This window comes from Rhinatrema bivittatum, chromosome 11, assembly GCF_901001135.1.
Source record: "Rhinatrema bivittatum chromosome 11, aRhiBiv1.1, whole genome shotgun sequence".
Lineage (NCBI taxonomy): Eukaryota > Metazoa > Chordata > Amphibia > Gymnophiona > Rhinatrematidae > Rhinatrema > Rhinatrema bivittatum.
Genome location: NC_042625.1, coordinates 18,533,276 through 18,555,695, shown reverse-complemented (window position 1 = coordinate 18,555,695; position 22,420 = coordinate 18,533,276). Strand labels below are relative to the sequence as shown.

The 22,420-nt window shown below is 43.0% G+C and overlaps 1 protein-coding gene across 4 annotated transcripts in view; it reads left to right on the top strand.

The window, feature by feature from the left end:
* Positions 1-22,420, top strand: part of GRK3 (G protein-coupled receptor kinase 3) — a 551,671-nt gene that overhangs the window by 425,550 nt on the left and 103,701 nt on the right. For all 4 annotated transcript variants that reach the window (XM_029620117.1, XM_029620115.1, XM_029620116.1 and 1 more), the window contains 3 exons: positions 4,508-4,559; positions 6,266-6,357; positions 17,294-17,393. In XM_029620117.1, the coding sequence (XP_029475977.1) occupies positions 4,508-4,559; positions 6,266-6,357; positions 17,294-17,393 (244 nt within the window). The remainder of the gene's footprint in view (positions 1-4,507; positions 4,560-6,265; positions 6,358-17,293; positions 17,394-22,420) is intronic.

The window sequence follows — 22,420 nt, the reverse complement described above, 5'->3', positions numbered from 1 at the left end:
GTGCTTTCTTGAAAATGAAATGAAAGAAAAACAAACAAAATTTTGTTTTCTTTCATTTCATTTTAAAAGTAAAAGGGGAAGTTTTGTAAAAATTGTCCATTTCATTTCAATGGAAGCACATCTCTACAGTAGCACTGATGGTTGACTAATTGATGATGGCATCAGACCACGGTTGACTTATACAGATAGTTGTAGTATTTTCCATGTGGCCTTATGTTGCCAGGCCCAGACTCCAGAGCAGGCGCGACTATTTCAGATAACTGTGAAAAGGTATGTGGCCTACCATTTCTTAAATGAAGAAACACAAAAGAGAAGGTTTTAGTGTACAAGTCCTGTTAACTGGCTTCTGCCAACCTGCCTTTGCCTCCATGCATAGCCTGTGGGACCCCTTGGGTTGCCTTTCCCTTAAGGACAGCTCTAAGGGTTAGCAGAGATGCAACACAAATCAAAAAATTCAGCTCCAAGTTTTGCATTAAGTAAAAATTTGTAGTTAGTTTGTCATACTTACCCCTTAATTCAGACTCTTGGAATTCAATTTCAAGTGATAAGAGATTTTTTCCAGCTCACACTTTGGATTTTTGGTCAGGAAATCTGTGCCCATAACTCTCAACTTTAGTTTCTCTGATGCTCAGCACACATGCTGCTTTATATAATCCCCAACATGTCTTCTCCAAACTCACCAATTACCTTTTTATTTTTCTAAAAATTGTTCTTAATCCTGAATTTCAGTGAACTGAGACAGAAAGCTGGGCTTGTTGTGTCATCATGGCACTTAACATATTCTTCTGTTTTAAGTTTTCTCTTTTATTCGTCTTTCATCCTAACAGGATCACAGCTTGCTTTACTAGTTTTAGTATGTAGCATGCATACGCACTTGGTGTGAATGAACTGGGAGCTGAACTGCATGCAGACTTCCAAAGTGAGAGAGTAAAATGAACAATATTACATGGGGCCTGGTTCACTAAGGTTTCTTCCCATTTGTGAGTCTGTGTGGAAAAAAACTTTCCTTATTGCTTGACTAAACTGAGGCACATGGAGAGATGTATATGCAGTAGTAAGATGATACATTCAGTCAAGGATCTCCATCAGATCAAATGTCAGATCAATGGAAACTACATGGAATCTATAGCCCTAATTTATATACATTAATAACATTTGGTAAAAATAAAGGGCTCAATAACTGGATAAATAGGACTTACCTGGCTATCTCTTAGCTGGCTTGATAGTGGTCAGGCAGTAGGCGGATCTGGGTGGCAGTACTTAGCCAGATAACTTATCTGACAATGTACTGATATTTAGACTTAGCCGGATAAGTAAGGCGAGATAAGCTTTATACCTGCCAAAGTGCAGGTTTAACTTAGCTGAATATAACTTCTTCGGCTACGTAGCAGCTTGTACGGAGAGCCATGCCGCTGAATATCCAGTGTAACTTATCCAGAGAAGTCATATCCGGCTAGTTACGTCAATGGGCAGCTTTCCATTTTGGGCCCAAGATATTTAGGAGAATAGGAACCAGCAGCCGGAGAGATGCCTTGTTCTCTGAGATCTTTCCTTTAAGTCTAAGATTGGATACAGAATGGTTTGTAATATTTTCGGTGGCCTTGTAGGTTCTAATCGTTTGATCAGGAGATTTCTGTTTTGGCCAAAAGTTTCTCAGATTCTCACAGAATTCTCAAGGTTTCTACTGCTTATTCAAAAACTGATTCCTGGCTTCTCTCCAATAGGAAACCCTGAGAATGTCAGGAGATTTTCTTCCATATCAAGACTAAAATGCAACAAAGAATCACTATGCTCAGCAGCCACACTTAGCCAGATAGGTCTCTTATTTGGCTAAGGAGCACTAAACGTGCTCTTAATATCTGCGCATTGGACGATGCAACTTGTCTAATTAAGGTAACTGGATAAGTAGTGCTATGTGCTCTTATCCCGTTAAGTTAATCGGATAAGTTAGACTTGCCATAGAGCAGGTCTAATTTAGTTAGATATAACTTATCCGGTTAAGTAGCAACTTTTACATGGATATGTAGCGGTATAACATATAGCTGAATGTGCCATGAAATTTAGCTGGATAAGTTATATCTGGCCAAGTTAAATATCCGGATAGCTTTCAATATTTGGCCTACTCTTATTGATGGAGATGGCAAAGTATAACAATGAAAGCTATTTTATAACTAAGTCAAAACAAACTCTGTTTACAGCTTTATTCACAAGATGGAACGTCAGTATTGCAACACCGACACTTTCCCAGGACTGTTGTGTCATAAGAAAGTGTCCACGATTGCCATAGGTTTGTGGTTGGATTTGTGATAACTGAATGTTTTCTCCAGCTGGGTTTTCTCTTGGCTCTTCTGCATTGATAGACAGATATCTAAGCCAGAATTATGGTTTGGCCTTGAGCCAACCTTGAGTTTTACCTCTCTTTCCCACCTCTAGTTTTGGAATAAGATAATCTTAGTGAATTATAACTTATAATTACTATGTACATACTCTTCTGTATTAATGACAGTAATAATGTTCAGGAATTTGTAAACATTGTCTTTGAATTATTACAAGGTTAGAAATAAGCTTCTTCCTTTGACTGCTATTATAGCCTTCAACTGCATAAATGTCACTGCTGCTGATTTGCAGAGACTTGCATAAATTTTAGTGAACATTTGTCATATCTTTTTATAACAAAATCTTACAGTAACTGCACTGTGCATGCTACCCGGTGGTAGAGATGTGATTGACATACACTGGGATCCTCCTGTGAGCTACCCTCACTCCTTAATGGTAGGCAGCCAGCCATGTCCAAAACTATTTCATTATATTTCAAAGAAGCTTTTAGCTTCCTTGAAGTCTTCCCAGGTGAAGAGTTTTGTGAAATAGTAGGTGTAGTAGGAAGATGACTTGTGTGGTATATTGGACAATAATATCATGTTGGTTTGGTATGAACGCATTGTATAGAAGCTAAACAGATGTGCCTCAAACAGCACATGATGACGGCTTTTATGGCACAAGATGTTACTCACAGCTTCTTGTAATCTATAAAACATCTACAATTTTACTCTTTCAGATAGCCTATAATCTTTGAAAACACAAAGATTTAGGAGCAAGCTTATCTAGCATTTTATACGTTTCTACTCCAGCCCCATTGTTGTGCATTGGATTGGTAATTGACATTCTCTGGTGTAATAAAAAAACGACAAGAATAAGAAACAATCTCACAGTCTGATTGCTTAACCATCTTTTGGTTCTACATTTTTCAGCCCATTATGGGCAGAAAATATTGGGTTTTTTTATCTGGGTTTTTGAGGTACAGGTACTGTTGCGAGATACCTTTTCCAGTTTAATCAAATATAATTCCATTATAAAACAATTCTTACATTCCCCCAGCCACTAGCACATGCCTCTCCCAATTAGCGCTCTCCCTCACCCACAGCCCCAGCTCTCTTCCCCCACAACAAGCAATCTGTCACACTCTTCGCCCTCCCCCAGCCTGACCCCTCTGTCTTCTGCTTTCTCCCCGAGTCTCAGTACCACTCTCCCCACCCTTGCTCATTCTGCCCTCTCACCACCAGCTCTGAGGCTTGCTGTGGCTGTACTACAGATCCAGCAGGAGGAAGAGAATGCAGGCCCATTAGCTGCAAAGCACTTGGTGCAGCTGAGGAGTCGTCAGCCAGCGTGGAAGAGAGACAAAAAAAGAGTGGAGGATCCAAAGCAGGCAAGGGGGAGGGGGGGTGAGAGAGTATTAGGGGAAGTGGTGCTTTTGTGGTGTAAATCCAGTAAACACCTATTTTATTTTATGTTTGCATTGGCCGTGTTTTATCAGTTAAAACCTAAAATCAGAAGCCCTAATTATATACTGCATTCTTCTGAATGGGAAATAAAATGTCTTGCTTAGACAATTTTTAAATCTCCTTTTCTTAACATGAGTAAAATGTTTGAATGCATGGAAAGGACATCTTGACTGAAACTAGAACAAAATTACCTGGTTTTGGGGAATATGGAAAGAGAGACATCACATACTTTAAGAAGGCAGTACCCGGAGCAGAGAAATCAGTATTCAAGACAAAGTGCTTCCTTTTTATGTTTTCCCGTCAGTTTCCACGGGTTCCAGCTCAGTGAGATCCAGCCTTTACTGAGGCTATGGCACTCTGACCCTGGGTTCGCAGCTGTCTGGGATTTTGTCTCCATTTTGAACCTTCTCCCACATCCTGTCCAGCTCAACTATCATAGCAAAAGATTGAGGAATCAAAGATGATAGCTCCATCTAGAGCCTAGCCCGCTTGCACCCCGAGCCTGGCCACTGTCCCCTCTCCTCTTCCCAGGCCCCTAGAGACTCTCTTACCCCGGTGAGCCTGACGAATAGAAACCAGGCTCAGGAAGCAAATGAATCCTGAACAGCATCAGAAGCAAATTTTTATTGCTTTGCTTTTTTAAACCATCTCTTTTACCACAGCATCAGAATTCACTAACTTTTATAAATGTGCTTTATGTGCTTCTTTTGTTTTTTTTCTTTTTGCAGTGACAAGTTTACTAGATTTTGCCAGTGGAAAAATGTAGAACTGAATATTCATGTAAGTATCACAAAGGAATTTGGTACCTTAAACCTTTTTTCTTTATAGGCAGATAATCTTATTTCACATAGGAGGTAATTTTAGTAAATTGCATTTACATGTGAATATCCTGTAGACAATTCAATGGCACATAATATAACAATTTTCAAAAGCCCACTGACATGGGTAGAGTGCATTTACATGTGTAAAACTCAGTTTTAAGCGTGTAAATGCTTTTGAAAATCAGACCCATAGTTTACGTACCAATCTGCTCATGTTGCTAAATAATGGCCTGCTAGCAATAGCTCATCTTCTTGACCTGGTTACTTTATTGACATGGGATTTGAACTCAGCAGTTTCACTTAACTCAGAGCAGTCTAAATCTGGGTGAATCTGAGGGAATCTTAATTTATGGGCCAGATATTCTAAAGAGTTTATTCTAATTTATGTCTATGGGAAAAAAGTTTCTATTTATATAGTTTCATGTGGAAAATATACGCATGTATACTTTTTAAATAGGAAGGAAAAGTACACACATTCAATGCAGTGATATACGTGGTTTCAATGTATTGCATGTATTTGCACTTAAGCTTACATATATGTTTATGTTGCAGGTAGTGATACTCGTATTTTATAAAACATGCACATATCCTACGTACAGCTTATAAATACAAGCATAGATCTGCTCGCAACTATATACATACATATTTACCACTGCGCGAATTTGTTTGAAAGATATCCTCACTGTAGGGGTAATTTTCAAAAGGATTTACGTGCTTAAAACTAGGTTTTACACATGTAAATGCACTTAATCCTTGTAAGTGGGCTTTTGAAAATTGCTACAGTATATGCCATTGAATTGTCCATAGGATTTAGTCACACAAGTGCACTTTATGTGGGTATGTAGCTTTTGAAAATTGCTACAATAGTAGTTACATTTACATGTGTAAATCCTTTTGAAAATTAGCCCCTAAAAGTGCATTTACACAGGCAAAACCTATTGATGCTTTTGAAAATCAGGCTGTATGTGCATGAGTGGGCTTTTGAAAATTGCTACAATAGTATGTTATATATACACGTGTAACTCCTTTGAAGATTACTTCCTGTGTATAATTTTAAAACTGTAAAACTACATGTGGTGTTGCGCCCCCCCCCCCCAAAGCTAACTCCACCTTTGAGCCCCGCCCACTTTTCCCATGAATAAAAGGACTTGTGGTGTTGATCGCCGCATGTTCTTTTTTCCACATGCAGGGTGGGTGGTTTTCAGATCTACATGCATCATTTTCCATTGAACTTTCATCCGCACAAAGAGCAAGTGCATGGACTATTTTCAAAGGGTCAGTTTTCTTTTTGAAAATGAAATATCTGCAGACTTTTCACTGAGGCAAGGAGTTTGACACCTGCTCCCTAAAGCTCTGTGGCAGAAATGTTGCTGAAATGAAATGTATGTACATTGAAGCTATCAAAATCAATTTTGTGTCCTCCACATCTTTGAAATAATATAACAAGAAGTCTATTCTTTTTTTTTTTCATGAGAAAATACAATTTACAAATTCATATTTCACAGTAACATTGAGTTTACAATAGAAACTGAATTTTGTGTGTATTTTCTCAAATGTATGATGTTAACCTACAACTTTACATTGTTCTCTAGGATCTGTGAACTCAGTAAATCAGCTAAGAAACGAGATAATTTAAAATACAAAAATATTGTTCTTATTTAACAGTTGACCATGAATGACTTCAGTGTGCATAGGATAATTGGTCGAGGTGGATTTGGAGAAGTGTATGGTTGCCGAAAAGCTGACACTGGTAAAATGTAAGTCTAGGGTTTTTCTTTCTTTTTTTTTTTTAACAAGCAGATTTAAATTAGTGCACACTGGGGTAGATTTTCAAAGGGTTATGCGCAGAGTATACGCACATAACCCCCGAGAAACTACCTCTGTGTGCACCGAGCCTATTTTGCATAGGCTCGGCGGCGCGCGCAAGCCCCGGCACGCGCGTATGTCCCGGGGTTTTGAAAAAGGGGCGGGGCAGCGGTCCGGGGGTGGGGTCATGGGCATTGCGCCAATGTGGGGGCGGTCCCGAGTCCTCCGGCATAGCGGCCGTGCCAGAGGTTCGCGCACTGGCAGCCGGCCGGCACGCACAAGATACGCCTGCAAGAGGCAGGTATAAAAAATAAAATAAGGTAGGGGGGATTTAGGTAGGGCTGGGGGGTGGGCTAGATAGGGGAAGGGAGGGGAAGGTGGGGGGGGGGACCGAAAAAAAGTTCCCTCCAAGGCCGCTCCGAAATCAGAGTGGCCTTGGAGGGAATGGGGAAAGCCATCGGGGCTGCCCTCGGGCTCGGCGCGAGCAATGTGCATAAGTGTGCACCCCCTTGCGCATGCTGACCCTGCATTTTATAACATGCGTGCGACAGTGCACGCTTGTTATAAAATTGGGTGTACATTTGTGCGCGCCGGGTAGCGCGCACAAATGTACCCCACGCACGTAAGATTTAAAATCTGGCCCACTGTGTATATAGGCATGAAACACCATTAGTAGCAGAATAGATGAATTAATGGTGGAACCCTTTGTTGGGGTGTTGTGGGTTCCACTAGGGCCATAAAAGTATTGGTCAGGGCTGACCTTGCCATCCTTCCCCTTCTTCCTGCACCTCCCAGGGAGTGAGCTCTTTCTGTGGGGGAAGAGGAAATCCTCTGTGGCCCAGGTGATGCAGAGTCCTCCTGATGTGTGTCTGTGTGTGTCTGTGTGTGCGTGCGTGTGCGTGCATGTGGGTGTGTGTGTGTGTGTCTTTCTAGTGTGGTGTTCTCCTCAAGGATAGGCTGGACTCAGACTGAGTGTTCAAATCATATTTACCGATCATTTCTAAAAGATCAATCACTGTCCCACAAACATTCAACAAATGAAACTGAACAGATGAACTATTCACATGGGGTCTCTGCTGGGGTGCTGATGTCCATCTCTCCAGCTCCTGGGAGCGAGCTTACCACTGCCCTCTCATCTCTTAGGGGAATCCTAGGAGGGAGCCCCATGTCTCAAAAAGATCCTACCTGAGTCCAAAGTTCAGTCTGAAGCCCACAGCCTGTGGCCTGATCCCTTTGGTGTGGAGATCCGATTGGGAGTCTCCCAAGGCTTGATGGTACAACCTTGATGGACCTCTCAGGGAGAGAGGCCTGATGTTCAGCTCACAGCTCTCAATCTCCTTCACCAGGTTGTGCAGAGGGTTGGGACAAAAACCTCCACATGAACAAAAAGGGGAAAAATCCAAAGTCTCTGTCCAAAACATCTCACACTGGGTAGTGCTGTCACTGGTCTTGCTTCCTCTAGAGAGTAGAGGGGTAGCTCGCAGGTCTCCAGCCCCTGCTATCGGGATTGGAGGGGTTGCTCCTTTCCAAGCACAGGGTGTTCCCCAGAATAAGAAAACTTATCAAAAGCTACAAAACCTTCACTCTCTACAATAGGGAGGCAGACTCTCTCAGACAGGGAGTGCACTGAGAAGGGATCTCCTCTGAATGCAAGAAAAATCACCAAGCTGGGTTAGTTGGCCCAACTTAGCAGGGAGAAAAGAAAGCCCATTCCTTACTCTTCAAAACCTAAATCAAAACTGAACTCCCACACTCTGTCTACCTCTAACTCCATCTATGTCCTTGGGAGAGCCAATCCAGTCAGCTCAGTGGAGAGACGGAAGGAGAATGGAAAATCCCAAGCTGTTACTAGTCCAGATGGTAAGGAACACAGGGCCATCTAGTGACAAACCGCAGGGTTGGTCACAGTGGTAATGCCATGAATATTTACTGTAGATTAGAGGTATAGTGAGACCTTGTAAATTAAAGACAAGTAAGTTAATTATGACCCAGATTTCCCAGAATTGTTGAGAAAAAATATAGTATATTGAGAAAAAAGCCATTTTTTAATGCTTCAGAACAGAAATGTCATAAAAATATTTGATATTTCTTGAAAGTTCATAAGGGTCAGAAACAAATTACAGGTGATATTGTCTTGGATTGCATTAATAAATGTATGATTTTTCATGGGTTTGATCATTGCTTCTTTATATGGCTTTACATGGCATCTTCCATTCTGAAGTGAATATGGCAATCACATTACTTAAATTTCATGAAATTTCAAATAACCAATGTGAATAGAAGGTCAGAACCGCTTTTTCTACCTCAAAATCTTCGTTAGAGTCAAACTTTATAGTAAACTGTGTTACAAGGGTCCTAAATTAGACTCAGGCCAGAGGCAAAAAGTGGTATGGAAGACCCAGTTTCTTAGAGAAATCATTTTTCTGTGTGATCTGAATCACTATGCCAAGCTAGCCTATGATTAAATAATTCCAATAGAAGTGAAAGTACAGTATCTCATATCTAGAATGGTTGGGACCAAGGACATTACAGAGGTTTTTCAGATAATAGAAATTCCCGTTTTGACAGTGCCTCTTTCTTCCCTCACCCCCCTTCAGCAGTCTGAACCGACCTAGCTTGTGAGCACCCTGCAGTTCCAGCTATTAATGCCTTTCCCTGCTGTGCTGTTCATAGTCTCAGGTCAGTTGTTTAAACCACAGGGTGCTCCAGGTAATAGAAATCCTGATCAATTCACTACAGTTTCCTGTATGACTATATTACAATAACCATGAAAGGAAACAAAAGTATTTTTAGTTCATTCTTTATAGCAATAGCAGTACGTAAATTCTTTCAAATATAAATTTTCTTTCTTCTCAGCTGCATTTGCGGTCTGATTCTTAGATCTTAGTTCTTTTTCCTTCCAGTGAATTTTGGGGTAAAATTTTAAGTTTAGAATCTACATGTGTAAAATAAGGACTTACACTTATGAATTTGCTGATGGACCTTAAGGATTTTCAGCTACTTAAAACTAAATGTATAAATTCATAAGAATATTCCATACTGGGTTAGACCAAGGGTCCATCAAGCCCAGCATCCTGTTTCCAACAGTGGCCAATCCAGGCCATAAGAACCTGGCAAGCACCCAAAAACTAAGGGGGTTATTTTCCAAAGCGATCGCACGCGAAAAGGGACTTTTCACGTGTGATCACTAAATGGGGGCAGCGTCAAGACCGGAACAGGAGGAGTTGGGGGCGGCACCGGGGCGGACATCGTGCGGACATCGAGGACAGCGAAAAGGTAAGAACCCTTTTCGCTGCCTATTTCGCGCCCAATAGCCCACCTTTTATAATGGCGCTATTGGGTGCGAAAGCCGGCCCCCCACTTCCCCCCCCCATTAGCGTGCGATTCAGGGAGACCTGCGACATAGGAAAATCTAGCCCTAAGTCTATTCCATGCTACTGTTGCTAGTAATAGCAGTGGCTATTTTCTAAGTCAACTTAATTAATAACAGGTAATGGACTTCTCCTCCAAGAACTTATCCAATCCTTTTTTAAACACAGCTACATTAACTGCACTAACCACATCCTCTGGCAACAAATTCCAGAGTTTAATTGTGCGTTGAGTAAAAAAGAACTTTCTCCAATTAGTTTTAAATGTGCCCCATGCTAACTTCATGGAGTGCCCCCTAGTCTTTCTATTATCGGAAAGAGTAAATAACTGATTCACATTAACCCTTTCTAGACCTCTCATGATTTTAAACACCTCTATCATATCCCCCCTCAGCCATCTTTTCTCCAAGCAGAAAAGTCCTAACCTCTTTAGTCTTTCCTCATAGGGGAGCAGTTCCATTCCCCTTATCATTTTGGTCGCCCTTCTCTATACCTTCTCCATCGCAACTATATCTTTTTTGAAATGTGGCGACCAGAATTGTACACAGTATTCAAGGTGCGGTCTCACCATGGAGCGATACAGAGGCATTATGACATTTTCCGTTTTATTAACCATTCCCTTCCTAATAATTTCCAACATTCCGTTTGCTTTTTTTGACTGCCGCAGCACACTGAACCGATGATTTCAATGTGTTATCCACTATGACGCCTAGATCTCTTTTTTGGGTGGTAGCTCCTAATATGGAACCTAACATTGTGTAACTATAGCATGGGTTATTTTTCCCTATATGCATCACCTTGCACTTATCCACATTAAATTTCATCAGCCATTTGGATGCCCAATTTTCCAGTCTCAGAAGGTCTTCCTGCAATTTATTACAATCTGCTTGTGATTTAACTACTCTGAACAATTTTGTATTATCTGCAAATTTGATTACCTCACTCGTCGTATTTCTTTCCAGATCATTTATAAATATATTAAAAATTATGGGTCCCAATACAGATCCCTGAGGCACTCCACTGCCCACTCCTTTCTACTGAGAAAATTGTCCATTTAATCCTACTCTTTGTTTCTTGTCTTTTAGCCAGTTTGTGATCCATGAAAGGACATCGCCACCTATCCCATGACTTTTTACTTTTCTTAGAAGCCTCTCATGAGGAACTTTGTCAAACGCCTTCTGAAAATCCAAATATACTACATCTACCGGTTCGTCTTTATCTACATGTTTATTAACGCCTTCAAAAAAGTGAAGCAGATTTGTGAGGCAAGACTTGCCTTGGGTAAAGCCATGCCGACTTTGTTCCATTAAACCAAGACTTTCTATATGTTCTGTGATTTTGATATTTAGAACACTTTCCACTATTTTTCCTGGCACTGAAGTCAGGCTAACTGGTCTGTAGTTTCCTGGATCGCCCCTGGAGCCCTTTTTAAATATTGGGTTACATTAGCCACCCTCCACTCTTCAGGTACAATGGATGATTTTAATGATAGGTTACAAATTTTTACTAATACGTCTGAAATTTCATTTTTTAGTTCCTTCAGAACCCTGGGGTGTATACCATCTGGTCCAGGTGATTTACTACTCTTCAGTTTGTCAATCAGTCCAGCTGAATCGTTACCCATGAAAACCTTCACCGGTATGGGTACATCCCCAGCATCCTCTTCAGTAAACACCGAAGCAAAGAAATCATTTAATCTTTCCACGATGGCCTTATCTTCTCTAAGTGCCCCTTTAACCCCTCGATCATCTAACGGTCCAACTGACTCCCTCACAGGCTTTCTGCTTCGTATATTCAGTGGGCCCTTGACTTACGAACTCAATTGGTTCCAGAGGGCTGGTTGTAACTGAAGTTGGTTGTAAGTTAAGACTTTGTTTTCCATAGGAAATAATGGGAAAAAACCCATAATGCATTCCAGACCTCTGAAAAGCACCCCTTACCTAACCATTTCTACAATAGAAAACGGTTGTATGAGGTCTGTAATTACCAGAAACACCTATACTTCCCTAGTGTACTCACCAAAAAGTTATAAAATGTGCTTAGCCTACCAGAAAAAACAATTCAAGTTTATTTTTCATTTATTTATTTATTTAAAAGTTGACATCTTTGGTTTGAAAACAGCATCGGGGGATGAAATGGAAGTGGTTATTGTTCAGAAGGAGAGTCCCATTCCATAAGAACATCTGGAATCTGGCTTTCTGGTGTCCTTTCTCGCTTTGGTGGAGTCTGTAGCTCACTAGGACCTGCTTTGGGCTCACTTGGTCTCAACCTTTTCACAACTAAAAACTGGTCTAAGGTTGTCTGTTTCTGTCTTTTCTTCAACACTGTTCTGTAGTATGACATGACATTATCATTGAGCAAGTGAATGCAATGATTGGCTTTTCCTCTGTCTGGGTGGGTCTTCTCTACAAATGTTTGTAGCTCTGTCCATTTTTTCAGGATTTCCTTAATTCCAGAAGAGGAAATTTGCTGCAATGATTGTTGATCCTCTTCTTCAGTAAGCTCCTCGGCTGGCATTCTCTGTTGCTCAGCCAGAAGTTGCTGAAGTTCTTCTGTAGACAATTCCTCTGAGTGTTCTTCCACCAGTTCTTCAACATCAGCACTGTCTACCTGCAAGCCTATGGACTCGGCTATAGTGACAATGTCATTAACCACAGGGTTAATGACCCATGTGGCCTATAATTTTAGGCCACACTTTCTTCCAGGCCGATCTCAATGTCCGTTGAGAGACATTGGTCCAGGATTTCTCTATTAACCCCACACATGAAAGGATGCTGTAATGTTCTTTCCAGAATTCTTTAAGGGTTAAATCCGTATCTGAAACCATCTGGAAGCACTTCTGGAACAGTTCCTTAGCGTATAGCTTCTTAAAGTTAGCTATGACCTGCTGGTCCATAGGCTGCAGTAGAGAAGTTGTGTTAGGTGGAAGAAATTCTAGGGTGAGCCATGGGAATTCTTCTGCCAACTCGTCTTCCAAGTCTCATGGGTGAGCAGGAGCAATGTCCATGATGAGGAGAGCCTTGAGTGGTAATCCTTTGTCCTCAAGATATTTCTGTACAGTAGGACAGAAAAACCTCCCTAATCCACTCAAGAAAAAGGACTCTTGTTACCCAGGCTTTTCTGTTAGATCTCCACATGACACCTAACCTATTCTTCATGACATTCTGTTTTCTGAACACTCTTGGGGTCTCAGAGTGATAAACCAAGAGAGGCTTTATCTTGAGGTCACCACTCGCATTGGCACATAGCAATAAGGTTAGCCTATCCTTCATTGGCTTGTGACCTGGCATTTCTTTCTCTTCCTGGGTAATGTACGTTCTCTTGGGCATTTTCTTCCAGAAAAGTCCATCACAGTTGAAAACTTGCTGACAGGAAAAGCCATTTCTCTGTGTCATTGTTTCGAAGTGGGGTATGTAATTTTCGGCAGCCTTTCTATCAGAACTGGCAGCTTCACCATGCCTAGCTACGCTATGAACACCAGTTCTTGCTTTAAAATTGTGAAACCACCCCTTACTGGCACGAAATATTTCACCATTTTCACTAGCTGATGGCTTATCCTTTATGATATCTGCCTTTATAGCCCTAGCTTTTTCACAAATTAGACACTCAGATAGGCAATCACCTGCCATCTGCCTTTCATTTATCCACACTAGCAATAGGTTTTCTACCTCTTCTATTACTGTTGATCGTGACTTACAAATTTGAGTGACACCTCTAGCCACACTAACTTCCTTGTTCAAATCTTTTCTTTGTAAGATTGTTGAAATGGTGGATTTTGACATGCTGTATATGACAGCGAGATCGGTCACTCGAATGCCGCTCTCAAATTTCTGCACAATTTCTTTCTTCGTCTCGATTGTGATTGCTTTCTTTATCTTTGGGGCCATTTTGAACACTTCTTTGATAAAAGTGCAGTTCTGCAGGAGAAAAAAAAAAAAAGAAACCTAACAGAAAAAACACCAACCTCAGACACCCTTTTCTTCCTACCAACCGCTTCTGAACACATCTCTTGCTCTCCAGAAACTATTTTCCCCTTCCCAACCACTTCGGAGCACATATCATGCCCTCCAGAAACTATTTTCCCCATCCGAATCGCTTCTGAGCACATTACTGTACCTTGCCAGCTGAGTGATATCCCCCAATGTCCCCCGATAGTGTTTGCTGAAATTGCGTGCCGGGTCTGCCCACGTGCGCCTGGGTCCCATTAGTAGAAGCAGCAATAGTAGCCAGCCAATCCCTGTAGAAGTCCCGCCCTCCAAGACCAAAAAAATGTGATACACAACCAATCCGCGAAAAAAAAAAAAATGCACGCGGCACACATGTGGCTGTGGTCGTAACTCAAAATGTGGCCGTACCTCGAAACCGAAAATTATGGTCATAACTCGAATTTTGTTCATAAGTCAAACCCTGACATGTTGGTCGTAACCCGAGTTGGTCGTTACTCGAGCCGTTCGTAAGTCGAGGGCCCACTGTATTTTAAAGGTTTTTCTGTGAGTTTTTGCCTCTACGGCCAACTTCGTTTCAAATTCTCTCTTAGACTGTCTTATCAATGTCTTACATTTAACTTGCCAACGCTTATACATTATCCTATTTTCTTCTGTTGGATTCTTCTTCCAATTTTTGAATGAAGATCTTTTGGCTAAAATAGCTTCTTTCACCTCCCCTTTTAACCATGCCTGTAATTGTTTTGCCTTCTTTCCACTATTCTTAATGTGTGGAATACATCTGGAGTGTGCTTCTAGGATGATATTTTTTTTAACAATGACCACACCTCTTGCACATTTTTTACCTTTGTAGCTGCTTCTTTCAGTTTTTTTCTAACTATTTTTCTCATTTTATCAGTTTCCCTTTTGAAAGTTTAGCACGAGAGCCGTGGATTTGCTTACTGTCCCCCTTCCAGTCATTAATTCAAATTTGATCATATTATGATCACTATTGCCAAGTGGCCCCACCACTGTTATCTCTCTCACCAAATCCTGTGCTCCACTGAGAATTAGATCTAAAATTGCTCCCTCTCTTGTCGGTTCTTCAACCAATTGCTCCATAAAACTGTCATTTATTCCATCCAGGAACTTTATCTCTCTAGCATGTCCCGATGATACATTTCCTAAGTAAATATTGGGTAATTGAAATCTCCCATTATTACCGCATTACCAATTTGGTTAGCTCCCCTAATTTTAGCATTACACTGTCCATCTCATCATTTGACCAGGTGTACGGTAGTATAATCCTGTCACTATAGTCTTCCCCAACACACAAGGGATTTCTACCCATATTCGATTGTGCATTTAGTCTCATGCAAGACATTTATCCTGTTGGACTCTATGCCACCCCAGACATAAAGCGCTACACTGCCTCCCGGGTGCTCCTCTCTGTCATTGCGATATGATTTGTACCCCCAAATAGCACTATCCCATAGGTTGTCCTCCTTCTACCATGTCTCTGAGATGCCAATTAAGTCTATGTCATCATTCACTGCTATACATTCTAATTGTCCCATCTTACTTCTAAGACTTCTGGCATTAGCATACAAACATTTCAAAGTTTGTTTTTTGTTTGTATTTTCATTCTGCTTTTTAATTGATATCTAACCCGCCCCCCAGCCCTACCTAAATCCCCCCCTACCTTTATTTTATAAGTTGCACCTGCCTCTGGGCAGGTGTAGGTTGCGCACGCCGGCCAATGGCTGGCCCGTGATCCCGGGCACAGCAGCAAATGGCCGCTGTGCCTGGAGACTCCGGCCCCGCCCTCTCCCCACCCCTTTTTTCAAGCCCCGGGACATACACGCGTCCTGGGGCTTGCGCACGTCACCGGGCCTAAGCAAAATAGGCTCGGCACGCACAGGAGTGGATACGCGCGTAACCCTTTTAAAATCCGCCCCATAATCTATTCAAACAAAAAGTAAGAATGAAGCTGATCTGAGGGCGAGGCTAAACTTTAGCCACTCAATGGGCATATTCAACTCTCTCTTGCTAAATTTATGCATATGTCTGGTTAGAGAAATCACAGTTCTAGATTTAAAGTTCCATGTATAATTAAATATGCCCCCATATTCAATGCATGTGAATTTCACTGAATATCTTGGAAAATGTATATGCTTAACTTTACCTGAATAAATTTGCCACAAATATGTTTAGAGAGAAAATAAGACATTTTTATTAAAAGCTGCAAGATTTCAGCAGTCATGATAAACTGGAAAACCATAGCTTTATTATGAAACTGTGCTTGCTGGCCTTTGCACAAATTATGCAATCTTTGATATTTTTATATATTGTTCAATTCCCACTCTAATAATGGGGTTTTGAGTTTACTGAGAATGAGGGCAATTGTCCAACAATTTCACCTGGATAACTGAACAGTTACTTCTGTAAACTTATCAGCTGAAATTTGCCCTCTGTGGGTTGAAGGAAATGTGCTGTTTTACCAATGCTGCATAAGGCGTGAAAGGGGAAGGCAGAGCTGGCAGACATCCAATCCCCATGCATGATATTATGCGTCAGCCAGTCCTGTATTTTCAAAGGGAAACTCCATGGGGATGTTCCCTTTGAAAATTGCTTTGTACTCATGGATCTGCAAACAAGCTGCATGGTTTCAAAATTATACCCCCTTCCCTTCCTGCCCCAGAACACATAGGGGTAGATTTTTTAAAAAAGCGTGATCGCTTACTTTTGTTTGCGCAGCAGGCGCAAACAAAAGTACGCTGGATTTTATAAGATACGCGCATAGCCGCGCGTATCCTCTAAAATCCTGGATCGGCACGCGCAAGGCTGCCGATTTTGGGCAGCCGGCGCGCGCCGAGCCGCGCAGCCTGCCTCCGTTCCCTCCGAGGCCGCTCCGAAATCGGAGCGGCCTCGGAGGGAACTCTCTTTCGCCCACCCCCCCAACCCTATCTAAACCCCCCCCCCCCACCTTTATCCATGGATTTACACCTCCCGGAGGGAGACGTAAATCCACGCGCGCCAGCGGGCTGCTGGCGCGCCGAGACCCGACCCGGGGGCGGTTCCGGAGGGCACAGCCACGCCCCGGCCCGAAACCATGCCCCCGGGCCCGCCCCTGAAACGCCACGTCCTGCCCCCAAAACGCCGCGTCATTCGGCCCCGCCCCCGACACGCCCCCTTCCAAAAAGCATCCCGGGGTTCTGCGCGCGCCGGCGGCCTATGGAAAATAGGCGCGCCGGCGCACAAGGCCCTGCTCTCGTAAATCCGGGCGGATTTACGCGAGCAGGGCTTTTAAAATCCGCCCGATAAAGGGCAAAATCCATTTAAAAAAAAATTTTGAACATAGGGTAAATTCCAATAACAGACATTGGTGTAAAAATGCCCATTCAGGACAGTGGCAAGCCGCAGGGTTGGCACATTAGTTGTGAATTGGAAACCTCATTCCCATAGATGTTAACATGTTTCCCCATATAGTACATCCAATAATGGAGATGTTCAGTTACACCATTAAAAAGGAATACTTTTATTACAGACTGGTGTACAATCTATTTCAAGAATTGTCTATGCAATCTGTCTTTCAGGTATGCAATGAAATGTTTAGATAAGAAGAGAATCAAAATGAAGCAAGGAGAAACTTTAGCCTTAAATGAAAGAATTATGCTGTCTCTTGTGAGCACTGGAGTGAGTATTACAATTCTCGTTGGACTCTTACCATGCTATAGTTCCTTCATTCAGATAGTAACCCTGCTCTCAGCTTTCAAGTATTTAGATTTAAGCGACAAAACATGCATAGTTATGGAAATGTGACTGATTGAACCACAGAACTCATTTCATGTTTCGGCAGAATTATTAGAAAGAACCCATCTTGTCCGTTTTTGGTGAAGAATACATCTTTGATGCATAAATTGATTGTTAGTGTTGATAGAATTCTACCTGGCAATTTTTAATCGATCTTCCTGTAGCGCAAGCTCATAAGGGTTCAAAAATAATCTCATTGCTATGAGACTTAGGTATTTCATTTATGGACATGCAGGGAGTTCCCAGATATGGATGCGTTGACAACTTGCTCAAGCAAAACAACCCATTTCGACAAACACTTTTCATATTTTTGTTATGCCCACTGCAGATGAAGATCAAAATAATCATAAGGAAAAATGCAAATCAAATTAAAGTTTGCATAATTAAAGTACTATTATTGTGTTGTTGGGGGTCCATACTCCTACATATGTACACATATTAGTTTTTTTACTATTCAACCAAGATCTGCCACTGTTGAATTTGTTTATAAACCAATTGTAGGAATATAAGAGCTATTGTGGAATCTGCCCTGGTGCTGTTTGTCAAGCTATTCCACCTTTACTATGGAATAGCTTGCCAGTATTGGTTTGTAATGAATGCAACTATCTGAAATTTAGGAAGATGGTTAAAACTTTATATTTCCTTTAAAGGAATAAAGAAATATCTGTTAGTACCAGCAATTCATATTTATATGTTGTATTTTATTTATGTTGATATTATTTTATGTATTATTATGTCAATTTATGTGTTTTATATTATTATGTATGTGATTTTATGTGAATTGCTTTTAATGTCTGATAAATTATGCAGTATATGAGTGTTGCTAAATAAATAAAAAAATACATTTTTATTGTTGCTAGCAGAGAATTACTTCACAGTGCACCAGGGAACGCTGCACTATTGTCAGGAAGCTGAAAAGGAACTCACTGGTGAAAACTGGATCAAATTTTACAAGCAATAAAGTTGTAGAAACTCCAATATGTGGAGTTTTAGGTTGTTTTGCCCCTGCTGCCCCCTAACTAGGGGCAAGCAGTAAAGTTAATCCTTACTGTGAAACTTCCATTCTTTTGATGGTGTGAGATTTCTGCTGGGTTACTCATTTATAATTTATTTTCACGTAGATAAGCAGCTGAATTAGCCATGCTGTCTGGGTATGTCCTCCGTACCACTAGGTGGCGGAGCTCTCCAAGTATGGTTAAGTCTTTCAGCTAGGCGCTCCATCTTGTATATCGCTTACTCTGACTGAGGTACCTCAGCCTAAAATTTCCCGCACAACACAGTGCACGGGGCTCTCTATTTATCTTCACTATACTTAACAAAACAGTTATATTTCTATCTAAAATCCTCTTGACAAAAAGGGAAAACGAAGATGAAGACATATATCATCAATAAAAAAAAAAAAACTTCCTCAAGCTGCCCTCATGAGATTGTTCAGCATCTCGGGGCACCCCTTCCCCCCCCCCCCCCCCCCACCTCCAAACTACTCGATGCTTACTTTGTCTCTTTGGTTACCACCCAGTCTACCCAGGCTGGCACCGAGTAGAGACTGGGGGAGGGGTGCTTTGCAGCTGTTGTTTCTCACGTACCGGCTACTGAAAGAGCACCAAGTTTAAAATCGGCTCCGGGATGTTCTGCCCTGCTGGGGCGCTGACAGCCTCTCGATCTCAGAGGCCAAAACTAGTCGCGGTGGCGCCGAAGGACCGGCGCGTCAATGTGAGAGCCGGAGAACCGGCACGTCACTGATTCGAGGGCACATTGGCCCAGGAGCCGAAAGGCTGGCGCATCAATCACCTGCGCCGAGGAGCCGGCGCTTCAAGCAAGTGCGCTGAGGAGCCGGCACATCAATGTACTGCGCCGAGCAGCCGGCGCATCAACAAATGCGCCGAGGGTGTGGGTGCGTGCACCGTGGAGCAGGCGCATCGGCGCCTGAGCAGAGGAGACGGCCCATTGGTGCTTGCGCCGAGGAGCCAGCGCATCGATGCCTGAGCCGAGGAGCCAGCGCATCGGCGCTTGCGCATCGGCGCTTGCGCCGAGGAGGGCGTATCTGCACCTATGCCAGGGAGCCAGCGCATCGGCACCTATGCCAAGGATACGGCGCATTGGTGCCTGCGCCAAGAAAACGGCGCAAGGGCGTCTGCGCCGAGGACCGGGAACATGGGCGCCTGCTCCAAGGAACCGGCGCATTGGCGCCTACGCAGTGACAGTGGGCGCATTGACATGTGCGCTGAGAGAGCCGGCGCATTGCCGCTTGCGCCTTGGAGACAGCGCATCAGGTGCATGCGCCGAGGGCACCTTGGAGCTGGCACATCGGACAGTGCACTGTAGACAGTGTACCGTGGAACAGGCACATCGGCGACTGTGCCATGGGCCCGGCACATCGACACATGCCCTAGCCATCGTTACACTGGCCGGGTGCCGACGCATCCAACTGCTAGCCTGCGCAGAGCCATCAGCACACACTGGCTCGCCCTGGTCTTGATGCGGGTCTCGGATGCCCCAGACCATCCGGCACATCATCCAAACAGGCGCGGACATAGTCACGCGGGCGCAACGCGCAGGATACTGGCACAGGCACGGGATCCACCAAACGGCGGGATGCACTGAACGCCGGCAGAAACACCGGACGCGGCTGGACATATGCGCCGAGTACATAGTAACTTATGCACACCATCTACCTGACGCTATCACAGCATCCGCTGCCTAAGGAAAAAAAATAAAAAATAGGAAATGTAGTCAGCAATAACGCAAAGGCTCCCATGAGCACGCCTAGAAGTCCACGAAAAGGGAAGGGTCACCGCAAGACCCACATAACAAACGCGTACTTCAAAATTGCTAAAGCCTAATAACGGTAAAAAAAAAAAAAAAATTCATGGACCGGTATACCCAATCCCGCCCCACCAAGGACACAAATAGCGCCTGCTATGCTGAAGCCTATGACATCCTCGTGGGTTCACGACAGAAGATGCTGGGTACAAAAAAAAATGTTGACGTGGCCCTACCACAGCATTAAGACCGGGAATTCATAGTTAGGTGCCGTGCACATTCTCCTTCCATATTACTGTGCACCTTCCCCTTCACTCCCTGCTAGTGGACGGGATGATACAGGCAGCTTCTAAGTTCAGGCTTCCTCTTTTCACCACCACCGTACGATAATAAATCACCAGATGACTTTCAAAAAAAAAAAAAAGTGGAAAAGAGGAGGAATACAACCTCATCAGCCACTTTAACAACTAGCCCTAAACCGCAAAACCTAGCTGGGTTTTTCAGAATCATACCACCACCTGCGCACATATTTCTGATGAGTAATGCAGGGGACCCAACTTCCTTCCATCCTGGAAGCTCATCACTTTGGATCCTTGGGTCTTCTCTATTATAGAACACCAATTTCCATACTGAGGGTAATCAGTGCTCTTCTCCAGAATCATTGCATTCAGAGACTACTCTACCAAGAAATCTATCAGAAATTCTATTCTTAATATTTCCTAATTCCTAAGAGGTCATTCACTCAGCAAACATCTCTACAAAGAGAAGTGCAAGGACTTCCCACAAGTCCGTTCTTCCAATTCTACGACCCAAGGAGGGGATGTGTTCCCTGAATTTGAAAGATGCACATACCAATGATTCCGGATTCCTGGTCCTACCTATTTTCAAGTCGGACAACCAGGTACTACCAATATAGGTCCTTCCTTTGGGCCTTTCATCTGCCCCCACGGTCTTCACAAAATGTCTAGCAGTAGTGCTGGCGCACCTTCGTCGTTACGGGGTACAAAATTTCCTATCTAGACGATGTGCTCTTCATAGCACCAAATCAGACTCTCCTACAGGACAGTCTACTACGAACTATTTCCCTGCCTAGACAATCTAGGCCTCCCAGTAATTTACGAAACATCACATTTAGAACCAATATAAACTCTGCAATTCATGGGAGCAAATATCGACACCATTCAGAACAAGGCTTTCCTACCACATCCGAGAGCATTAGCTCTCTCCACACTGGCGTCACTTCTACTTCACAATGCAACAGTTCTGGCGCGCCAAATCCTAATCATATTAGGCCACAGGGCAGCGGCCATGTGCGTAGCTCCTCATACACGCCTACATATGCATCCTCTCCAATGAGGTCTATACAGCCAATAGGATCAGATCTTTCATCCATGGTCCAACCCTATAACCATAACAACAACATGTAAACAGACCTACAGTGGTGGCTTCTCCCATTAACACTACTCACGGGTTCACCTCTACGACCCCTTGGGCATCATGTAACACTTACTACTGATACATTCCCCAGAGGATGAGGGGCTAACCTAGCCCACTGACAGACTCAGGGTTTCTGGACCACATAGGAACACGCGCGACCCATAAACCTCCTAGAACTCATGGTGGACAGAAATGCCCTTCCACCCTTCGAAAGCACCTTACCACAGTAGGTAGTAATGATTCCTACGACAATCAAGTTGCAATGTTCTACATAAGTACAGGAAGGTCAGGTTCTTGGAACCTCTGCAGAGTAGCAGTTCAGATACTAGGATGGACTCATCACCGATCCATCCTTCTTCAAGCAACTTATTTTCCCGGAACACACAATTCCAGGGCAGCCCAAAGGAACAGCATTTTTCATTCCCATGAATGGGAACTAGCTCAAAAGGTTGCGCAACACTTATTCTCCATATGAGGTCTTCCTTCCATCGACCTCTTTACAACCGAAACCAACAGGAAGCTGGAGAATTTCTGCAGACTAGCTCCAGATATATTCCTCATGACTGGTCTCACAACATACTCTATGCGTTCCCTCCGATACTTCTCCACTCTCCTACAATCCAGAGATGCATCAGAGAGCAGTCGAATCTCATTCTTATCACACCAACATGGCTGAGACAACCATAGTACAGTTATCGACTACATCTGTC